The 22,961-nt window shown below is 47.3% G+C and overlaps 1 protein-coding gene across 6 annotated transcripts; it reads right to left on the bottom strand.

The window, feature by feature from the left end:
• Window positions 1-1,844: 1,844 nt before the first annotated feature.
• On the bottom strand, window positions 1,845-22,788 carry kdm5c (lysine demethylase 5C). 6 transcript variants are annotated; one of them, XM_015967261.3, is made up of 29 exons: window positions 22,628-22,788; window positions 20,746-20,893; window positions 19,243-19,320; window positions 18,416-18,538; window positions 18,177-18,347; window positions 17,913-18,047; window positions 14,993-15,049; window positions 12,782-12,905; window positions 11,496-11,758; window positions 11,255-11,413; window positions 11,045-11,164; window positions 10,799-10,957; window positions 7,096-7,277; window positions 6,849-7,011; window positions 6,648-6,767; window positions 6,368-6,562; window positions 5,573-5,754; window positions 5,369-5,493; window positions 5,139-5,286; window positions 4,978-5,068; window positions 4,469-4,851; window positions 4,214-4,352; window positions 3,951-4,130; window positions 3,722-3,850; window positions 2,918-3,640; window positions 2,801-2,843; window positions 2,529-2,728; window positions 2,203-2,388; window positions 1,845-2,123 (listed from the first exon to the last, which is right to left on the bottom strand). In XM_015967261.3, exons 2-29 carry the CDS (start codon window positions 20,887-20,889, stop codon window positions 2,115-2,117), a joined length of 4,731 nt encoding a protein of 1,576 aa, XP_015822747.1. In that variant the 5' UTR covers window positions 20,890-20,893; window positions 22,628-22,788; the 3' UTR covers window positions 1,845-2,114. The 6 variants fall into 6 exon arrangements, with proteins under 6 accessions (XP_015822747.1, XP_015822744.1, XP_070401336.1 ...); XM_015967258.3 differs by having other exon boundaries at window positions 22,475-22,700; XM_070545235.1 differs by lacking the exon at window positions 22,628-22,788 and adding an exon at window positions 22,435-22,619.
• Between the last annotated feature and the right edge of the window lie 173 nt (window positions 22,789-22,961).

Below are 22,961 nucleotides of genomic sequence, written 5' to 3'. Positions count from 1 at the left end.
AACATCCGGGGCTTCAGCCCAAGTAGCCGGGCCTAACGCCGCCCCTGTTGTACACTATTCTACCACATCTTGTCCTTCCCTTGTCCTCTCTGTTAATGCGCTTGAACACAGAGCTGTGAACAGCCAGCCTCTTTAGCAATGACCTTTGTGGTGTCAGCGGTCGTCTTTTGGACAACTGTCAGGTCAGCAGTCTTCCCCATGAGTGTGTAACCTACAGAGCTAGACTGAGAGACCATTTAAAGGCTTTTGCAGGTGTTTTGAGGTAATTAGCTGATTGAAGTGTGGCGCCAGGGGTCTCCAATATTGAACCTTTTCACAATATTCTGATACTGGATTTTCATCAGTTGTCAGTTATAATCATCAAAGTAAAAGAAATAAACCAGTGTGTGTGTAATGAATGAATCTAATACACAAGTTTCACTTTTTGAAAGGAATTACTGGAATAAATCAACTTTGTTATATTCTAATTTTATGACCAGCACCTGTATTTGTTTGTTTCTGGGATGAGCGCTATATAAAAACAATTTACTGACATCATGTAGAACGTTAGCTTCAGCTCCACCAGCCACAGACATGTAGAAACCCCTCAGCGGTTAAGGTCAGAGGCCATAGCTCAAAGATGAGATGTAAGCCTTCCAACGTAAGGTGTCAGAGACAGGAAAAGGTTGGTCTGGATAGTTTTTTTTTTTGCCTTAAATGAAATAATTTAAAAACTGAATTTTGTATTTGCTCAGCTGTTTGAAGATTTGCAGATCTGAAACGTTTTAGACCTTAAAAGGCAAAAAAAGAAATGAAACATTCGTCCCAGAACGGGTAAAGACCCAGGATTCTTCCTGAAGGAGGCGCTCTGTTGGCACATAGAGGTTGTCGGGCTGAGTGAGTAGAACTGATGACCTTTGGGTTTGACGGCTGAGCCACAGCTTCACCGTTACTCTGTTCCATCAGCAGGGCTACGTTTACACCGTATGAACCAGCGACACCTGCACCAGCCTGCCTCTCCGACTCTTTGCTCCTCTGAATGTGAAATAGGCAAAAGTCACACGTTTAATGTTGAATAAAAGCTGCTTTTTTTCATTTGGTTTCATGCATGTTTGATATAGACTTACTCTAGTTGTTGTCTATGACCTTGTTAGAACCCTAGCGTAGACAAAAACATCACAATGTCATCGTTTGTCCAAAATTGTGACGTGTTTTACATCCAAGCTTTTTCTAAATAAACGCTGTGATGGTGAAAGCGTGTCCGTTTCCTGTCCGAGGCCTCAGAAATAACCAGCCCACGAGTCCTAAACAACTCTAAACCTTTATTTTTCCTAACAAGAGTGAAAAGAAACAGAGGCAACAGTCAAATAAAAGGTTTATACACAAACTCACGACAACTGTGTCAGCAATATCAACAATAATAATATAATAATTTGAGCCCAGAAAAAAAGTGAGTTACAGTAAAGTTGCCTTAATCATCAAATAGAATATGTGGTGGGGAGGAGACCCAACAGAAAAAAACATGGAGGCGAAGGGGAGGAGCCTAAAGACTAAAGGCTCTGGGAGGAAACGGGAGAAAGAAAGACAAGAGGCTCGTCTTTTTTAGGAAAGTAGCACCAAAACATGAACGCGTTTTAACACTTCCCAAAATTTCATTTATTGAAAACGCATGTCCTCTCAAAACTGCGGTCAACGTAAAGTTAATACAACAACGAGAACCAAATAGCAAATGTAACCACGGTGCCGTTGGTCTCAGGTCCTGCACCGCACCTCGGCGAGAGGACCGGTGAGCGACACCTGGAGCTTCTCCAACCGTGGAACGGGTGAGCTGCTGGTACTGCTGGTCCTGGCTCCCTGAACAAGCCTTTAACGGAGGCAGAAAAAGCTAACGGACCGACACGAGCGAGCTCACACGGGTCCAGCAGGTACCAGGCTGGGCTGGGGGGCGTGAGAGGGACAATGAAGGAGCCATCGATGAGACACTGGAGTGTAGCGGGAGAGTCATTTCTCTGTTAGTGTGTGAACGAGGGACGGGGGATGTCCTGCATCTTTCCAGTTAACCAACACCGTCTTCTGGCACAACGTTCTGCCTCGTATACTTCTTGGACGAATCCACAGCTCTAGTGTCGACTCCATCACAAAACCTGCATGGACGTAAACAGAAGAATGACTTGTGAGCAGCTTCCTTCCGTGTGAGAGCATGTCCAGCTAGAACATCCCTACCTCTGGTTTGATGTGGACAGGCAGGGGAGCAGAGGGCAGGTTTTTGAAAGGACAGGGTTTCTTCGACTGTGAGACGTCCAGAGACCGTTCTGCTCCTTCAACACTTGCACCTCTGTGGCCCTTTCGCTTCCGTTTGGACTCCTTGGGACGCCCACGTCTCACCCGTCTCTGCTCGTCCAGGTCGATCTGAGAGACAGGAGGACAAAGTGAGAAATCAAGCAGGAGTCTGTAAGCAGGACAACAGGAAGATCAGAAACTGCTGCTGCGTTCGTTCCCACCACGGCACCAACAGCACAGATCCTAGGGTCAGACTGAACTAGCCGCACCTGGATGAGTGTGCTCAGTGTTTCTCCAGGTGGGTCAGAGGAAGCTTGCAGGACTCTGTAGATGGTTTGTGTCTGGTCCAAGGACACTTCCAGCAGATCTCCTTCCAGCTGCAGCTCCTCCAGCTGCCTCCTGGTGTCTGAGGACAGCTCCACCACACGGCCCTTCAGCAAAGGCAGCAGGGACAGCAGAAAGCCCACATCTGACAGGAGAGCAGAACAGTCAGGTCTCCGTCTGAGGCAGAGCTATCTGCTGTGACATCAGCACATCTTACCTGTGACGTCTGACTTCTTGCCGACGCCATTCTGACATTGATCCTACCAAACAGGGAAGACGGAGAGCTCAGCGTCTCGAGTAACACGGACAGAGCTAGCAAGAAGACGGCGCTTACCTGAGTAGTGTTGCTTTCCTTTGTTTTCTTCTTAGGCGACTCCTCCGTTAGGTCGATGACATCATCTTCCCCTTCCCCTCCCTCAGAGTCTGACAAAACTATGACTGAATTCCCGTCCCTCTCCTCCTCTGCTCTTCTGGCATCACACTGGAGCGTTTCCTTGAGCTCCTGCAGCTTAAGCAGCACCTGCAGGAGCTCTGGCGTCTCCAGTGCCTCCTTGGCTCGACCCTGCCATGTGATGGCCCTCTCCGTGAGGCACTGCAGAGCTTCTCCTTCAGGTAGACGCACGGGTAGCCTCTGCAGGGCAACAAGCAGAGCCAGAATAGTTTCCAGACGAGGGCGCCGCGAGCGCTGGCACTGAGGACACAAGAAGCGGGTGTCCCAGTCCCACCAGCAGAGGGGGTTGATTGGTTGTCCGGAGGAGGGCAGTAGAGAAGGAACGGGGACGCAGCTGCCGTGGAACCAGTCTTTACAGAGATGGCAGCGAAGCTGAGGAGCCCGAGGAGGTTCAGAGCAAACGCACACCGGCTGAGGGGGGCCGGTGCAGCCGTTTCCGTTCTCTCTTACAGAGTTCTCAGAATGGCTGGATGTGTTAGTCTTCGTGGTCTCACACCACCGCTTCTCCTTACCACCTGCTGCAAGTCCAGCTTTACACAGGTTCACCCTCTGTAACCTGAGCAGGGTCTCCTTTTCCTGGTGTTCCCCTTCTTTGAACGCCATCACCTGAAAACGGGAGGAGCCACATTTACAACCACAGCGCCGAGGCGTCAAACGCAGAACCGGGCAAAGATTTGGGACTCTTACAATAGCTGCAGGGTCCCTCAGGGCCTGAGCAGAGAGCCCCAAAGTGTTGGAACCAGAATCGTCCACAGGGTCTTCCGGCAGGGCCGCCTCCACTCGCTTCTCTCTTCTTTTTGCACATGGACACAGCACCTGCAGGGGTTTCACGAGGGTCACATTATGCTGCACCGACATACGTGTGCACACTCCTTCAAGCCAAAAGCTGCAAACGTCTCGTGTTCCTGGACGTTACCTCTAGCAGACTGTGCTGGCTGTTCTTCTTGAGGAAGGTCTTGGTGGCCTTGTCCCTCCAGGCGTGAGCACTGGCCACCTGCAGTTCCAGCTGCCTTAGTTCTTCCATGAAGACTGGCAGGTCTCGTCCGATCGCCACCAGGCCCTCGAGGTCATCCAAACAGGGGTAATGCTCTCCATTCTGCAGCGGCACATTTCAGAAGTTCACCACAAATCCAACCAACACAAGGGGGTGTTGAATGTAGACGAAGGCTTTATTCTCACCTGTATTTCTTCCAGGTCTGTTACCCAGGCCCGAGCTCGCACTAAACAGTCCTGCAGAGCCAGAATGTTGGGCAGCGTGACTGGAATGAGTTGGGCCTCGCTCACTATGGCCTCCAGGGTGGAGAGAGGATGCTTTTGCCTTGAAGAGTAAAAAACAGACTCTTTATTGTCAGGAAGAGCCAGAATGGCAACCCCAGGGGCTGCGGCCGCAGCGATACGTGTGATACGTGTTCTGGGTTGAGCCGTGTGCCGTACCTTTGCTCCAAGCAGATCTGGGCCTTTTCCTCCCACCGTTCTGCAATCGTGAGCAGCTCCTGAAGCTCTGCCATGGCCGTTTCTACAGAGCCACTCTGAGGCACGTTGCAGCCGGCTTCCATCAGGTTCCTCAGCACATCCAGGGTCACTTCGTGCTTCTCTCCTCCCTCTGAGCCGAGCGTTCGTCTCACCTCTTCCAGCCAGCGGCCTTGCTCCTTTAGGCCCTGGAGGAAATGACACTCTGGAGCAATCACGGGCAGACTGGCCCCCTGCTCCAACAACGACTCCAGCTGCACAGGTGCTGGCGAGTCTTTCTTGCAGTCCTCGTTACGGACGAGTATTTGAGCCCGTTTCTGGAAATCCTCAACAGTCCCCAGGACCGCCTTCGAAAGAGAAATACGACATCACAGCTGCTTTGAGTTTTCTGACAGCTTTAGATCGTTCTTTCTGCAACTAGAGATAAAGACCGGCTCTGTAGCTCCTCAGATCCTCATCACCGTGGACCTTACCTGAACTTCCTCCAGCTGGTTTATCCCACAAGGCAGGTTGAGCATTTTCTCAACCAAGGACTTGAGCTGCTCCAGACTCATCCTGCCTTCCCTAAGAACAGCAGCGAGTTTAACGACAGATCAGCTCTCAGGAGTGGAGGCTGAGACTGGCTCCATCTTACCCGCTCTTGGTGTTGCTCAGCAGCTCGGCGCTGGCCTGCTGGCAGTAAGTGATGTCTTTGAGAACAGAGTTGAGCTTCCTGAGAAGTTCATTGTCTGGAAACTTCTTCTCCACAGCTTCCATCTTTAGTTTCTCCAGGTCAGAAACGTCTAAAAATCAAAGAAAATTTCGATTTAGAGAAACAAAAGACCGATTTTCCTCCAGAGGCTGACGGGAACGAGTTATGCTGACCGATCTTATGTCCTTCATCCTGCTCAAGCGACTCTTTCACTCGATTGGCCCAGGAGTCGAACGACTCGGATCGGACTTTTAACCGATGCAACATCGCCAACAACTCATCCAAGGTGTATCTGTACCTGCACGTGGTTGAGACATGGAAACGGTGAGAACTCTGGGTGTGATCCAGCAGCTCAGGTGTTTGTGGGAGAAGAATACCTGAGGTAGAGCTTTTCAGCGGGACAGTTGCACAGATCTTGGGTGTGATAGAGACACACCAGACGTTCGGGACAGTTGGAGCAGGCCAGAGCCGAGAGGAAGCACGTGGTCTTACATTTATCGCACTGCCTCTCGTCATCCGGAAGCAGCTCAAAGGCCTCTCGCTCAGCTTCTGTTATGCCCTGCCAGTCCAAGATGGATTTCAGTTAATCCGTCTGAATGTTCTTGTGTACGGCTGAGAATGTACCTGCGTTTAATCACGTGTGTCACCGTGGCTGCCTCGCGTAGCTTGGGTTTGTCTGAGGGGTCGTTAGTGCTCGTCCTCTGACATTAACGCGATGCGTAACGAGTAGGAGGAGTTAAAAAAACAAGCGAGGCACACTTACCATTGTCACGCCGTCTCTGCTTTACAGGTGTACGATACAGCTGCTGATCTCTTCTATCATCGTGTGTTTGTTTAGTTTGTCCTCTACAGACTACCTGGCGTGAGTCCTGTACTGCGCCCCCCAGTGGAATACTCTAGTACTACGTGTGGTGCAGCGGCGGGTATGCGCGGTTAAGAGCAGGAATATTCTCAGCCTTCGGCAGCAACAAAACACAGATTCAACATGACACAACCCGAATTTAGTCCCACACAAAATGGACTCACTAGAGCCGCATGATGCTACGTTTGAGCATCGACATTACAACGTGTGCGCGAGACGACACACAACAGTCGTCCGCTCTGACTGGGCATGAAACAAATCTCCATCTTCCCAGCAGCTCCAACTCACACACAACCTTTTTGTGCCTCACCCGTTCCATCAGACTCTTGCGCAGCTTCCTCTCCTCCTGAACAATAATGAACATCTCCCGGTGTGTCGCTGCAGCCAGGTTCAGGTCTAGCTTCTCTGGACTGGCAGCCATTTTACAGGTGAGCTCCTCGTGAGAGAACACGCAATACCTCCTCAGATGGCGGTAATGCTCAATGCAGTGGCGACCGGCTGGAAGCTAGAAGGGAGAGAGGAGCGTGGCCTAGGTGACACGTGGTTTAATAACACGTCTCTCCGTACGGAGACACGGTAAACCAACATACCCAGTCAGCAGTGCAGAAGTTGACGGCCTCTGCGAAGTTGTATCCCTGATTGAAGCCGCTGTGGTAGGCTCTGGGGAAGGTGATTACAAACTCACCTGCACACTGGTTGGTGCGTACAACCTGCCAGGAAACGAGCGGAGAGTCAGAGAGAGCTCCTGAACAGACGGCTGTCTTCTGAACACGTGCTGCTGTGGGACTGACCGGGACTCCGTGAGCCATGAGGATATTGGGGTTCATGATGGTGACCAGCTGATGCAGAAGGTCGGGCTGAAACTCAAACAGCTCTGGGGTCAGCTTGTTCATAACTTCTTCAAGCTGCTCAGCTGCCACTGAGGGAACTCCATACCAGGTCTTGGGTTCACCCCTAAAGACGAAGCAGGAGCCCTCAGACATCATTTAAGCTTCCTCGCTGACGCGTGAGGATCTAAAACACGTGTAATAAGTGTACCAGTGCAGGTAGTTGATGGAGTAGCTCCAGTGGTCCTCGATGTGCCAGCAGAAGGTAGAAAACACCATGCCAACGTAAAGCCACGGCACCTTCATCCCAGAGATGTCTCCATTGATGTGGCACAAGAGCGACTGCTCCAGAACAGGCATGACGTTCAGGTTCCAGCCAGAGCGAGCGTACTCCTGTCCAACACACACGCACACGCACACACACACACACAGGCACACACACACGCACACGCACACACACACAAACACACACACGCACACACACACACAGGCACACACACACGCACACACACACAAACACACACACGCACACACACACACAGGCACACACACACAGGCACACACACACACAGGCACACACACACACGCACACACACACACGCACACACACAGGCACACGCACACCACACCCGAGTGAGCACCTTTTATATTTGCAGTTACTAAAACGTTGAGCTGGACTTAAACTAGTTCCTGTTCAGGTGGCAGCAGCCGGGCTCTAAGGTTAGCACGGTGTGAAAATGTAACCTCACGGTTATTGTGACCAATATTATCACAGTTTTCGGTATTATCGAGGTATTTTTTTAAACGTGCTACATTTTCAGACAACTACATAAACCCTATATCAGGAAAATATTGTCCTCGGTTTGTGACCTTCCAGTGAGCTTTGCAGATGTGGGAAAATGTCATCAGGCAGTAATCGTTGTTAAATTCATAATTATTCTCGGAGAGAGACCAACTCTTATCTGCCCCTGGGAGCCCCGTAATGCATAGCGTCATTTCAACATGGCGGTGTCCGCGACACGGTTTATATGCAGGTAGCGGCGCTGCGGCTGCTTTATAGAGCGACTCATTGAATTCTCCCTCAACCCAAATCCTCGGATCACGCATTTTAGCTAAAACGCTAACGTTAGCTTGCCTTGCGTTGACTGTAGAGTTGTGGGTGATGGTCACGCAGATGTGTCATGAGATTTGAAGCGTTGCTGCCTTTCACAGACACTTTTTCTGCACGTGCTGCAAACAGGATAGCCGTCTTCTATCAGCTGTCCCTCGGCATTCTTCACATATCCAAAAGATGCCCGTACTTCCCACTTTGTCTTCTTTGAGGGATAATAAATGTCCTCCTGAGCGCTGCCGTCTCTTCCTTTGGCCATTATTTCAGCTTTAGCTTCAAGAAAGTTTTGGTTGTAAACAACAAAGCGTGTATGTGCCGCCGGCAACTTCAGCAGATGATACGGTGGCTGGTAAGGGTCACCGCGCCTACACCGCAGCCACGGTAATCCAGCGAGATAATATTGTTTTTTTTTTAAAAACAAGACGGTTATTATTATTGTCAACTCTTTTTACCGGGGTTTACCGCTACACCGGTTACCGTGACAACCCTACTAGGCTCCATGCCTAAGATGCCTTTTGTCATGACTTGGTGCGTTTCCGGTCCCCTGCCAGGTCATCCTTGCATAATGATGGTTTCTTTAAACTACCAGATAAAAGTACATGTAGCTAAAGGCTGAGTTTTGGTGCGCAGCGTAAATCTACAACATTTAAATAAAGTAGGACAAGAACAGCTTAGCATCAGTAGGTTATAAACGTGTGTAATCAGAATTGAAGGCATTTGTAGGACAAACTGAAGTGTCTGGATGAGGCTCCGGTGTGGCGCTGCGCCACAAGTCCAGCCTACAAAAACAAGCGTTTATTTTTTCCCGTGTCTCGAAAGCAGCACTCCACAGAGGACTCACTGCAACCAAGTGAACAAAGACGTAATAGTGGATCGTAATCTCCGACTGCAAGATGAGCAGAAGCGGAACAGAAAATGCTAGTTTGCCCTGATCACCTACCACAGGTAAGGGTTCACTAAAGGTGTTTACGGCGTTTAATTGAGCAGCTTAGAAACGCAGCTACATAAACAGCAGGTAAACAGTTTGATACTGCTCTCATGCGTCCTCGCCACAAATAGCTGGTAGAGTGCTAATGTTTTTAGCCGTTAGCTCGGTGTTGTAACGTGGAACTGCAGAACATGAGGATTTTGTTTTTTTTACTTCAAACCAAACGAGACACGAACGCTCGAACATTAAATGTTAACTGTACATTTTGGATGAACAAACCTGGTGTTTTATAGGCTCAAATACACAAAAACTTGTTTTATTTACTCTACTGGTAGTTTATTTTGCTCCAATACAAACTGAGGCCTGCCTCTAATTCTGGCCTCCTTCGAATGAAGGCCTGAACTAAGATGTCTTTGCGTAAATAAAGGCCCGGGCCTGTATTAGAGGATTTACGGTAATTATTCTTCCAACTGTTGGTGGTGTTAGGGACGTCTTAAAAACCCACTTGAATGTTTCCGCCAGTGGATGATGTTGAAACTAGCCAGCCCCCGCTGTACCCCCCCGGATCTGCACGTATCACGTACGTGTAGGGATGGGTACCTTTGACATTTGAATCGATCCGGTACTAATTCCCAGTACCTACGAATCGATACCGGTACTTAACGGTACCAATTTTTGATACTTTTGAGTGTTTATTATTTTAATTCTCTTTTATAATTAAATATATATTTTTCTCAATATATAACAATATTTGATAAATATCACGATAAATAACATACAACTGTTTGTATTTTAACATCGTCCTTGTAGTTTTATAAGCTGATAATTAAACTGAAGCAAACATCTTTACTGTGAACTAAATTTACTGTGTATCTTCATTCCTTTTGCCGTCTTTTTTCATTTGATTTTTCCTACTGGGAAGTTAGAATTTCCAAGGAGAAAGCGAACGCACCATTAGCTGATAACAATGGAAGCTAACATAACAAGCTAACGTTATCTTAAACAGTTTATTTAGCTGCTGGAGCAGATTAAAACGATGATGCCGCACACTTAGATCGTCACTGGATTCGTCTTCACCCGTCGCATTTAGTTAAGTGAAGCCAAATTTTAGAGCGCGTTCATGTTGTTCTAGTCGGAAATTCGGAGTTCCGAGGAGAAAGCGAACGCACCATTAGCGAAACGGAAGCTAACATATCAAGCTAATTATATTTACCTACCGGAGCAGATTAAGATGAGGATGTCTCACTTAGATCGTTGTCGCTGGTTTCATCATCACCCAGTTACCCATCACATTTAGTGAAGTGGACCCAAGCGTTAGCGTGCGTTCTTTCTACCATGCTGCTCTGTTTACAACTGGCTCGCAGCGACCGACGACATAACGCTCTTGCGCATGCGCAGCTGTCTAGGCAAGTTCTCGTAATGATGGACGGGTACCGAAACGAGGCACCGTTTGAAATGACGTGAATCGGTGCTCGGTCGGTACTATGGAATTCGGTCGGTACCTTAAAAAGTACCGAATTCTGTACCCATCCCTACGTACGTGACACATTTTTAGGGTTGGGCATCGTTTGATTTTGAACGATTCCGGGAAAAACTAACAGCAGGTCCCGGTTCCGATCGACGCTCGATGCCCAACCCTACCCATTTAGGATTCAAAACTCTGAATTTCGCCAAAAGGCGAGGGATTTTTAAGTCTGCGGTTGAGGAAATCTCAACACTAACAGCTAAAAGTAGCAACTCTGGAGCATCCAGGTAACAGCTAGGATTTCTGCCCAAAATAAAACTCAAAATAACTAATCTGTGCAAAAGCTTGGCAACTGGAAGCTGAGCTTCAGTTCCTGCAAAGTGTTGAGCGTAAAGAAACTGGAGACACACCTCCTCTTCCTTGGTGAGCTGCTTCTTCCCATTGTTCATTGGAAAGCCGCTGCCAAACTCTTTAGAGTGAATATCGGCGCCGTACTCAACGGTCACGTCTTCTTCGATGCAGCTGACTAGTCTCCAGAACTCCCTCTCCACCAGCTCAGGGGGAACCATCTGCACAGAAAAGTCTGACATCAGCCACTCGTCTCTGTGGCTACAAACTCCTAGCCAGCAGGAGACGCCCTCCTCAGGCAGACTTACATGAACAGGCATGTTAAAATAATCTGCTTTGAAAGAATCTGCCATCTCTCCAAAACTCTGCAGGGTATACTCCCTTGTTGCTTGTTCAAAGCCAAATGCCTCGGAAGGTTTCTTACACTCCTATAAAAAACAGAGAAAGTGGAAAAACTTCTAAATGAACAAGTCGTGTTGGCCAGGAGACGTCAGCAGGAGCGTGTCGACACTACTTACCTCCGCTACACACTTTGGGCACCGCCAGTTGCATTTAGGAGGATCTGTGAGGGGGGGTAACAGACAGTAGGTGTGATAGTTCTCATCACAGCTGTCACACTGGAGAAGTTTCTCGTCGTCGTCTCCGCGGCCGCACATGCGACAGACGTAGGAATCCACCTTCAGAAGAGAAACAGGCGTAATGTTGCTGTTGGTGTCTGGGTTTGCTGCGCTGACCCGGCGGGTCAGATGATCTACTCACACACTGTGGGTTGTTAGGGGTGCGCCTTAGCCTCATTGTCATTTTGGATTCGTCTATATCCTCTCCTACCCCATCATCCTCTTCCTGCTGCTCTTCTTTCTTTACTTCCGTCTTTAAGGGAAGGCTGTGAGGAGGCGTCGGAGGTTTGGATGGGCTTCCATCGGGCTGCTGCTCCTCAGGCTCCGGAGGCTCGGATTTCACTGGGATGTCACCAGAAGTCGGGGGCGCGCGCTCTTTGATAGTTAGAGTTTGAGGCAGCTCATCTACAGCAGGACACACTCAGGATTAGACTCAGAAATCCCACACAGTCACACCACGGTAGGCTTCAGGGTGCAACAGGTTCCCATCTGAACTACAAACTCACCAGATGCCAAGCTGAACCAAAGGTCAAAGACTAGCTAGAGAATAATGCTGTGGATCATAGTTGCATGGTTCAGGTTCAGGAATGCTGAGATTCTCAGACTTTAGAAGAACAGAGTCACAAAGAACCCTTCTGCAGCCAGACGGTGGAAATATCACAACTAGATAACCTTCCTGGAAGAGACGAGCTACTTATTACATCTGGTTTCTGTATAATGCTACAGGTAATGATTCATTTGTCATCAGATGACTCGATTTTAGCCAAGTTCTACATTCATTCATTCCCAAAATATCTTCATACGTCTCTAAGAAAACTGGCACAAATCTGTTAACTAGGGATGTAAGAAAATGTCGATTATGGCAATATATCGTGATATTTTCCCCAGCGATATTATATCGATATTCAAAAGCTGTGTATCGAAAATATCGATATCGCAATATATCGTGATATTTTTTTCCTGCAAAAATGTATCGAAATTCAAAAGCCGTGTATCTAATTTTTGGAAGAATTTACATGGAAACATTTGTGTATTTTCTTTTAGTGTGGTGCAATTCAAACTCTGACCACTAGTTGGCAGCAGTGTGTAATGGGTTTTGTTTCTGTCATTGAAATGTAAATCCCTCTGTTACGGTTTAACATGTTAGGTATCAGTTTGGACTGTTTATTGAATTTTCCTATAATAAATTTAGTCTAAAAAATCACCAATATCGTCTGACTGAATGTATCGCAATATATCGTGATATATTGTATCGTCTCCCCTGTATCGTAATACGTATTGTATCGCCAGAATTTCACCAATACACATCCCTACTATTAACAAAATGTTTAAAATATTATTTTATAATAATATTTTGTTTTCTTTGCTCGACTAATAGAGCAGTTAACCACTAATATATTTAACATTCACTGCAAACCAGTTACTTGCCTTTCTTCCTAAGGTTCTTGTCCTTTGCTACCAGTCCAAGTCCCATCATCTTAGGTCCCGCACCGTAGATCTGCAACTTCTTCAGCTCTGGGTTCTTTTCTATGTCTTCCTCTGTAGGCTCCGGCTGTGGATAACAAGCACACTTTACACACGAGGACACATCTGGACCACAGCTACTCCTCTAAGCACAGAGAGCAAAGCAACAGTCTAGGCCAGGTGCACAACAACACGGTTTAACACCAGAGCATCACCAAAAGGTGTCAGGCGAGGTTTGAAAGAAGAAGTCAACCGTTTAAACCAGACAGATGAAAGGTTAGGAGGTAAGACCAGAAAACACCACCAGCAGATGCAACCACAGCTTTAGATTCGTTTGTGTCCACCACAGCCTGGCTAACGCAGGAAGTGTGTTAATGAGATCGAAGCCGACGCCAGTGGCACTAGGCTTCCACCTGCAGGCCTGTTAATCGTGTCGAGGAGGTGGAGGTCTTCTTGGTTCCAACTTTCCTCGTGTTTCTCCACCTTGAAACAAACACTCGCGCTCACTAATGTGTCTCTGTAAAAACCCTTCAACCATCTTGTGTGAAAATGTAACTTTAAATGTATCTGCACTACATTTTGGTGTGGTGAAGGATGTGCTGCTGCACTGCCACTAGAAAAATCCCATCAGCACCATCTAACATTAGTGAGTGGTGAACAAAGCAAAAAGAACCATAAACGATGCTGTTTGGTTTTAAACGGCTACAGAAGAAGCCCAATAGTTAGCTCCATCATGTTTGCAGCTGCAAGCTCTTCTGGCATGCATCGGCAGCTGGCCGGCCCAACAACCTCCGGCCTACATACTGAGCCTGCAGTGTTGGGAGTGGCAGCAGCAGACACCAAAGCAGATGAAGAGCACAACCACGTCACAGAGATTTGGCTTTCAACAAGTTAAATCTGGGGAGAAGGGTTACCCCCAAATTCCACTACCTCCGCTCCGGTCCGCCCCCGCCTTCCGCAGCCGCTCGCTTCCAAACTCAATGTTTACTGCTACCCGCTCTACAACGGCTCCGCTCCGGTGCGGAGACCTGAGGGGGGCAAACAGGCATGCGCGGGATTTTCGAGATCTTGCGATACAGTCCGAGCAATAAACGCGGAAGTTAGATCAAACACCCGTTGTGTGGGAGAAACATCGAAATGAGCTGTTTAATCTGCCCATCATTTGTGTTGAGAGATCAGCAGTGTTTGGATCAACAAAGTGTGACTACTTTGATAGTAGAAACTGTATTTATGGCTTATTTTTGTGCATTTAAACTTCAGCCGCCACTGATAGTTGTTAAAAGTTGTTAAACCTGTGTATGAAACAAAAAACGCCTTTTGTTTATCGATTTATTGTGAAAAACGGAAATTGTGATTGCTCCCTTTCCTGTTGGGCAGTTGTGATTTCTGTCCATTTACTGCGGAGGTGCTCCGGCGTCCGGCGAAAATAGGATTGATTCTATTTTTGCCGGACGCCGGAACAGAGGGCGGCGCACGACGCCGCACTGCCGGAGCGCGGCCGCAGTAGTGGAATAGCTCTGATTGACTACAACGGGACCGATTTTGCTCCGGCGTTCGTGTCGGAGCGGAGCGGAGGTAGTGGAATTTGGGGGTTAGGGTTAACCCTAACCCTAACCCCGCCAGGAATAACGGTTAAAATGTTGAATCTCTAAGAATCCAACGTTTTATTCTGTCATGAAAGCACGATACACCGAAGCACGACTCACGTCTGGTAAACAGACTTAAGTGCACTCAGAACAGAAGGCATGCAGCTTTAGCAGCGGACAGAAAGCAGGAGAGTTTAGGTAAGCATCAGCCGGCCACAGGAAGTGAGTGAGTGAGTGAAAACGAGCACGTCGACTCCAAGACTCGCTTTGTCGCTGCGGTGAAACTGAGACATGTCACCAGAAAAACCACAATGATAAAGAACTATGGTGTCTGTCTAACTAACTAACTTCAGTATCAGTAATGACCCAAAGGGTGAGAAGAAGCTCCCCGTGTGTTCACTCACTACAGGTTTTAGGATCACTGTTACTGGTGAACTGAGGCTAACACGGAGCAGCAGCCTCACACGGAGGGCAGCAGAAGCTATGAAAATGTTTTAGTCGTTTTAACAAGTGCAGCTGGACAGGAGGGATGGTGGTCTAGAAAGAGCAGAGGGAATCGGGGTGGGCTCTTATGCTCAAGAGGCAGTACCGCAGAGATGAGTTGAGAGCCAGTGGTGAGAGGGTGGGGGGCCAGATCCTCTGGACCCTGCAAGGGGAGACAATAACAGCAACAATAAACTAAGACAAGAGGAAAAGAGGGAGGAGGAAGGGAGAGAAGCCTGAAAAACAAACACAGATGAACCTCCGTGGAGCCCAGCTCAGAATACGTTACACAGACTGACTGTAGGGCAGCGGTCGCTGAGGTGAACGTCACACATGAAAAGGGCAGTTATGTCCTACCAGCTACAGTCCTGCTGTGACTATCAGCACACGTTCTTGTTTTCACCCAAAACAAGAGTTTTAACATCTTCATTCAAATGTGCCTAGACTACATAATGGAACAAAACCTGTCTGACATGAAACTGTGTTTTAGGCTGCAGGAGAACCAGCCAGAGTCATGGAGGAGGGGTCAGCTAGTGTGGGGTTCGTGGACTTGTAGGCCTTATGGGCTCGACACACGGGAGGCCACATCGCCTCTCCTCCATTCATTTTCAATGAGACATGCGTGACAAAGTGATAATCGCGGGTCTCCCTCCTACCAAGCGAAACGCGAAAAACGTGCGTGTGAAATTTTGCGTTCGTGCACGTGTCGTGCACAGGCGACCCAGCGACGCGATCCCAGAAAGTTGAAACATTTTCAACTTTTCATCGCTGTCGCTCGGACGAGGACCAATCAACGGAGGTTTCATTCACTGACCAATGAGCGGACAGGAAGCTCCGTACACCTCCGAGCAAACATGGAGGAGAAGTTGATTATTATTATGTTTTATAGTAAAATCAGAAGTAAGATTTCACATAACTCTAGCAGCACCTTGTGAAACATCACATCTACCACTTAAATAACATTAATTCCCTCCAACCTGACACAGCCAATCAAAACAACAGAAGTTTCAATTTCGCCATGGAACAGAACGCGTAGACGGCTTTGCCGCTGGCCGCTGCCGCAGATCGCCTCCCGTGTGTCAGGTAATAAAAGCGACAGCGTCAAATTTCGCTGATCGCGGTCGTTTGTCGCCTCCCGTGTGTCGAGCCCATTAGTAAAACAAAAACAACGTGTGATAAAGCAGGATGCTCTTAAATAATGATGAAACTAAATGATGCTTTAAATGTCACCGCAACAAACCCACACAAAGCAGCCATCTTTAAAAATAAACATCAGCTCAGTGGCCTAGTGGCAGAGTGTCCACCCTGGGATCGGGTTCAAATCCCAGTCGGGTCACACCAAAGACCTTAACAATGGGACCCAAGGCCTCCCTCCTTGACACTCGGCTGTAAGGCTGTGGATTGGGTGTTAAACCATCAAAGGGTCCCTGAGCACAGCCACCGCTGCAGCTCACCACTCCCCAGGGATGGGTCACACCAGTGTGTGTGACAACTATGGGACTTTAACTGTAAATAGGATTTCTGTAACTCCTTAAGCTAAAACATTATTTATACATTTTTTAAAGACTTTTATTTAAAAGGTCATGTGATCAGGTGTGGCCTGGCCAGAGAGAGTTCGGGTTTAAAAACAAGCTGTAAGATAATTATCTGTTTGATTTAAAATAAAACTGAAGCCTGAGTCATGCTTCAGCGTCTGCGACAGCGCGGAGACACGCAACGCCATCATCCGTCCTTGCGGGCCTGCTGGAGAGCCCCGCAAGGACGGACGGAGTCGAGCTCTCTTTTCTAAACATCCGTCCGTCGAGACGGAGAACGCAAGCTTGTGATTGGTCAGGGCGCCGCTGTCGTCTACACCGCCGCCATTGCGCCCTCACAAACTTAAAGAGAGCCGAGAATAACTAGCGGCAGACACGGAGAAGGTTCAATACCTCGAGAATAAACTCTAAAAACATGAACGTTTAAGTCCGTGACTGGAGGAGTGAAAAGATGCACAGCAAGCGTTTTATTTGTGGACAAATATGTCCGTGTTAAAAAGTCTCCTATATACACAAACACAATATAAACACACTGTCATGGACCGATACCTGACAGGATACCACAGAACAGCGCTACGCCCTCTGCTGTCCTGGCGGGGAATTGCTTTGCAACACTCTCCAGGAGACGAAGCATGAGAGCAAAATGTCTGTGTGTGTGTGTGTGTGTGTGTGTGTGTGTGTGTGCGCGTGCGTGTGTGCCTGTTGGAGCTGACGGAGAAGCATGACTCAGGCTTAAGGAGTAAATGGAGAGAGGCAGGCAGCATGAACGATGAAGCAGAAAGGCACAGGACAGGATGGAAAACAAGCAGGCTGGGAAGCACTCTGAGTGCAGCGTCGCATCGTGTGGACGCGAGAGATCATGGAGCTTGTGCAGGAGATAAAAACATGTGATGACAGCCCATCCTGCGCTGTAAAAACCTCACGTTTACTGATGAGGCGCTCTAAATATCCTGCTGATGAACCAAACAGGAAGTACGGTTTGTTCTAGGCCATACATACTGGGGTGTGTGTGTGTGTGGTGGGAGGTAACAGGACAGCTTCATGTCTACACCGATCAGAGCGGACATATAGAGAGTTTGTCCGTCGGAGCTCAGATCTTCGTTTGTGATGATCTAATTAGACTTTTTGTAACTTGACGGTAAATTCTTCAGCTGGACCGTAGTATTCAGTAACATCTTCTCGCGTGGACCTACACAGACTGAACAAAGGCACCAAAAAGCCAAATGTGTGTTTTCTGTCCAGTAGGAGGCCTGGCTGAGATGGTGGTGCTAGACGAGTCAGAACAGATCTCTGAAAGCTGTTTGCTGGGTGGACTCTCATCACAAAACCTGGTCTGCGTTTACTACGAGAACAAATACAGATAGGAGGGTTGTGAAGCGTCACTGTTGTCATCTGTTGGATATGAAACGCTCTAACTGCTGAAACACGTAGAGGAAGACAACCATACAGATTCCAGGGAGATGAGCAGTAACAGCTGATACTGAGACTCACGTCGGGCTGGCAGCGGTTGGCCCGGCGACCGTAACTGCTCATTTTGGACGGCTGCACAGACTGTCGCAGCGGGATGGAGTGAGGCTTGTACTCTTTATCCACGTCTTCTCCGTCATAGTGCTTTGGCTTGTAATGCTAGAGACGATGCAAAACCATGTTCAGTAAAAGCTTGTCCACCATGAACAACAAATCCTGAAGTCAGGTCTAATACGAACAGCAAGACTTTTGTAAATCACACGACAGGGTAAACATGTAAAGGAATACCAGAAGGCTGGCCCCTGACTGGAACATTTCAAATGGGTAGACGATCCTCTCATAGTGGGAGCGCAGCAGAGAGCCCACGTTCTTCCCTGGAGGGTAGCCGAGCCTCTGCGCTACACGAGCCCAGCGCCGCTCCTTACACACCATCTCAAAACCTCCCTCATCCGTCACATTCTGGAAGGAGAAGCATGCTTTCAAAGAAGCTCAAATGTGTTTAAGGAAGAAATCTGCTTTCCACCCACCTTTGACAGGCTGTAAAGGTCAACAATGCGCCTTTCGATGTGAGGGATTTTTAGGGAAGAGCCTTGAATCTCCCAAAACCGGGCGATGCGGTCCAAATAGTTGAGCTTCACTCTGGTTTCAGCCTAAGGTGAGAAGATGAAGGAAGTGAGAATATTAGAAATGTTGTGATCAGAAAATCTGGTGTTTGATACAAGCCATGCAAGACAGAGCACCGTGTTTTGACCCCATTTTCCTAGACCACACGGATGCTAGCTTAAAGCTACAACAGCAAGTCTGCAGAACGAGCTAGCCTAAAGCTTTCTTCTTCATGCCTCTTAATGTTCTAACATAGCATAGATATAAATATATTGTGGAGATGAAAAGAAAAATTAAGTGGTTCTCTCACATTTGGCTACAACCCTCAGCCAATAACACGGCTTGGACCAAAACCAACCACTGGACCATCCGGTTGTTGGTCTCACCAAACTGCCACACTTCCATGGGTCCTCCACTCATTAGCAACACACACCGGTGTGAGAGGTTCTCAATGATAGAGAAGGAGAAACAGCCGGCTGCTACCACTTCAACTTTAGGACAAACTACCAGAGTACCAAAAAGAAAAGCACCATTTGAAGCTACACACAACAAGAAACGTTTGGACCTAGAAAATGGCGACTGGTGTTTAGAGCTCATTCGTTTCCTCTGGTAATGGAAGGTTCTGGTGTCAGGGGAGCGCAGCCCAGTCATGACAGCTGACGGGAAGGTGAGAGTTCTGTGATGGTGTTTAAAAGCTAGCTTGTTCAGTAAATTTGCCATTGCAGCTGCGTCAAGCTGGACATGCTCCTACCTCTAACTCGTTTAGCCTCTGGATGCGGGGAGTGAAGCGAAAGGTGTCCAGCTCAACTGAAAACGGTGGTTGCCAGTCCTGTATGGAAGCAAAGACATATTTACGTCAGCATAGGGCTGGGCGATACGGCCTAAAATCAATATCACGATAAATTGAGGATTTCACCTCCGTAACAATAAATGGACGATAACTACAGGTATGCGCAGAGACAAAAGTTGTCCACTAGATGGGGCTGTCACATGTATTAGTTGAGATTTTTACATGACTCAAGGTGGTACAGGGTGTTTCTCAATGTCAAGGAACCTTGCCTTGATGTCTTGGCCCCGCCCCGGTTGCCTAGGAGATACGTCATCAGGAGCCACCAAGACGTGTTCCAGTCGGTTCCAATGTTCATGTTCTACCGAGGCGTGTGTTCTCTGTTTGTTAGCTGTTTAGCTAGCTGAGCAAGGATTCATGGGTGGTGTCTTGTAGCCTAGCCTTGGTCAAAAATTACCCACAATACACCGCGGTATTATCAAAAGGGCGGCGGATCAGAAGCCGGCAGCTACTTCTGGGCCAATTTTCAAATTTAAAAGTAAGTCAACTAATTTAAAATGTTTCTTTTAATCCAAAGAAGTTATCTATGGTTGGTTAGTTGCTTAGTAGTTGCAGCTTCGGTGACTAGTGGGTAGTATCTCACTTATACATTTAATTTAATAAACATACGTATATAACAGGGATGCACCGATACGATATTGGTGCCGATGCCAGTATCGGTAAAAGTTAACTGATACCAGGAACCGATAACAATGCAGTTGCTTGAAAATGGCTTCCCTGTAACTTGTAATTTCTGTTCACCTAATATTTTAGTTTTGTGATGATTTCCATTCATATATTTTACTTTTTATCTACCTCACAGTCTTTTCCTGATGAAAGTAGAGAAGAAAATAAAATCTGTGTTCCAAATCATAGCATTTTTTTGTGCGGTAGAAGTATCGGTATTGGTAATCGGTATCGACAAGTACTCAGACACAAGTATCGGTATCGTATCGGTTTGGAAAAAAGTGGTATTGTTGCATCCCTTGTATAAAATATAACGTTATCTCCCGTGTCACGTGATGCAAGTCTGTTCCGTTTAACCGTTTTCTTTGACCAAGGAAGGACAGAGTCCTCGTAAGCAAGGCGCCTGGCCTCGCAAGACATCGCCTCGCAAGGCCAGGCGCCTTGACATTGAGAAACACCCACAGCTTCTTAAAGGGACATGACCACTGCCAACCTACACACACCTTTTTATTTCTTTTATTATCACATTTATTGACACGGGGAAAATGATCACAATAAGAGTCAGAAATTTCGATAATGATACATTTTCGATTTATTGGCCAGCCCTACGTCAGCATCCTATCTAAAATGTATGAACAGATGAAAGTGAATAAAAAACTAATTGAGACAACAGCAGAAACGACCTGTTGTCCCCGGTTCGGTTTAGACGAGATTATAATACAAATGTCAGCCAGTACTCACAGGTGGGGGGCGAATTTTACAGATTCCAGACTTCTCAGCAATAGGACGTATTTTGGCAATATAGCCGAGAGGATCCTGAAACTCCTCCCATGACGGCTCAAAAACTGGACACTCCGGAGGAGGAATAAACTCTTCTGGTTCCATTTCCCTGACAAAAGCAAAAACACAAACAAGTTACGCAACTCCAGCACAAAGAGTAAACAGCCACATTTCTGTTTTCATATCACACAGAATAACATACCCCCCCCCCCCCCCCCCCAAAAACGTACACTCAGAAAAAATAAGCTAGTTAGCTATTAATAGCTCATCACCTGCAGCAAGTAACCCAGTGAAATCAGACAAATGAATGGTTTCTTCCATATGCAAAGCTAGCATAAATCAAAGTAGAACAGGGTGGTTCATTTGTTTAGCTTCCTCATTTGACATAAATATGAGCTAGTTCCTTGAAATGTTTCATCGCTTTCCTTCTTCTAAAACAAGACACCTGCCCCTCCCCCAGCTCAGACACAATAACAAACCCCTCTGCTAAATGACAGCCCAATGAAGGGCTCGGGTGATGCTTCCATCATGTCTGTTACAGATTACCCAACTGTCTGATAACACTGTGTGGGCTGACCAGCACCGCTTTGCATAACTGCCTCTGTTAGCATGTAAGAAAACAACAAGCATGTTCCACGTGTCTCCAACACTTCCATCCCATCCTCTAGATTATGGTTAGTGGAACCCAAGGAGTGTTTACAATCCTCTGGTGACAAACATTTGGACTCCAACCTTCATGGATGGAGTGGCGATGCCAAACACCACTGCACCAGAGCTGCAGGCCCGTTTTAGCTAATGAAGGCCAAAAGAAAAATATCCTGTTGAACGGAGTTAGGGCTGACTAAACACGTACACGGTCCAGTAGGAGTAAAACAAAACGGAAAGAAGGTATTAGATGGGTTTCAGTAGAACATAAAGCAAATTAAACGCAGAAACACCACTGAATTAATATAGCATGACTATTACAGCGATGTGATTAACTTGTTTATTATTTACATCCCAATAAACACAAGATGAAATCGAGCCAGTTTAATGTTGGGACATTATTATGATGCATGTAATCTTTCAGGTTGTGTTCACGGGCCTCCAGACAAACAATGGCGTTGAGGCAGTGAACCCTGCGGTGTTTAAAGGCCACTCGGACACTAGCGAGCGGGCTCGGGTCAACAAACATAACCATAACAATTCTCATCATGTAGAAGTCAAGCAGACTCGTCTAAAGTCGACCCAGAACCGTTTTATACACCATCCCGTTAGCTGACAGCGTTAGCACGTAAACTGACGTAGGAACTAGCATTACCTTTGGCGACACAGGAAATGAAAACAAACACACAGAGTCCAGTTATCTGCCGAGGGTGTTGTTTGTTTCTACTGGTATTAACGGCCCATGTTGATGTCCACCTGTTCGGCGGGTGAAGGCGATAACAACTAACGCTAGCATCAAGGCCTCGGCATAATTCCAAGCACCGTCCCGCTGACTCCCAAGGTTCTGAGATAGCATCCGTCTGCTAGCATTATGGGAGGCTGAGGAAACTAAACCAACAATGTACCGCACGCTAGCTAACCTATCCACACGCCGTCCGTTAAGTACATACCAACAACCTGCTAAGTAGTCACATTTGGAAATGAGCAATACTGGTATTTATTAACCACTTGAAGCAGAGTGTCGAACTGCATCTCCGTAACTGACCCGAAGACACCTCGATGTCCCGGGGTGATTGGGACTGTGGCCGCTCTCCTTCCTCTGATGTAAAGACTGGTTGGTGCTGGCTAGCTAACGCTGCTAACAAAGTTAACCGTATCCAGCGTCAGGTCTACATAAGGAACGCTCCCTCACACTTACGGGCTCAATGCATGTATGGCGGATGTAGGCCTAATACTAAACGACAGTCTCAAAGTTTGTCAATTAAGTCGTGATAAATCATTTTCCGATCATCACTCTTCTCAGACCATCCAGCGTTTCTAGACGAGACGCCATCTTAGCCATTTTCCTCACGGCCGAACTGCATCCCCAAATCTTCACAGGCCATCTCCGCGCGGCTTCTCTCTGAAAGTAGTGCGCACGTACGCCACGGGTCAAGTCATCACCACCAAAGATTAATAATAATAATAATAATAATAATAATAATAATAATAATAACAATAACAATAATAATAATAATAATAATAATAATATA

This window comes from Nothobranchius furzeri, chromosome 15, assembly GCF_043380555.1.
Source record: "Nothobranchius furzeri strain GRZ-AD chromosome 15, NfurGRZ-RIMD1, whole genome shotgun sequence".
In the NCBI taxonomy this organism is placed as follows: domain Eukaryota; kingdom Metazoa; phylum Chordata; class Actinopteri; order Cyprinodontiformes; family Nothobranchiidae; genus Nothobranchius; species Nothobranchius furzeri.
Note: the sequence above shows the minus strand (reverse complement) of the source record. Positions and strands in the feature narration are given on the sequence as shown.

What these genes read in the sequence shown, in the direction of transcription:
- kdm5c (XM_015967261.3), bottom strand. Translation starts at nt 20,889, where the DNA reads ATGGAACCAGAAGAGTTTATTCCTCCTCCGGAGTGTCCAGTTTTTGAG. An exon ending in CCCCTAACAACCCACAGTGT is followed by an intron (nt 11,414 to 11,495) that starts GTGAGTAGATCA and finishes TCTCTTCTGAAG; the next exon opens with GTGGATTCCTACGTCTGTCG. An exon ending in GCCCAAAGTGTGTAGCGGAG is followed by an intron (nt 11,165 to 11,254) that starts GTAAGTAGTGTC and finishes TGTTTTTTATAG; the next exon opens with GAGTGTAAGAAACCTTCCGA.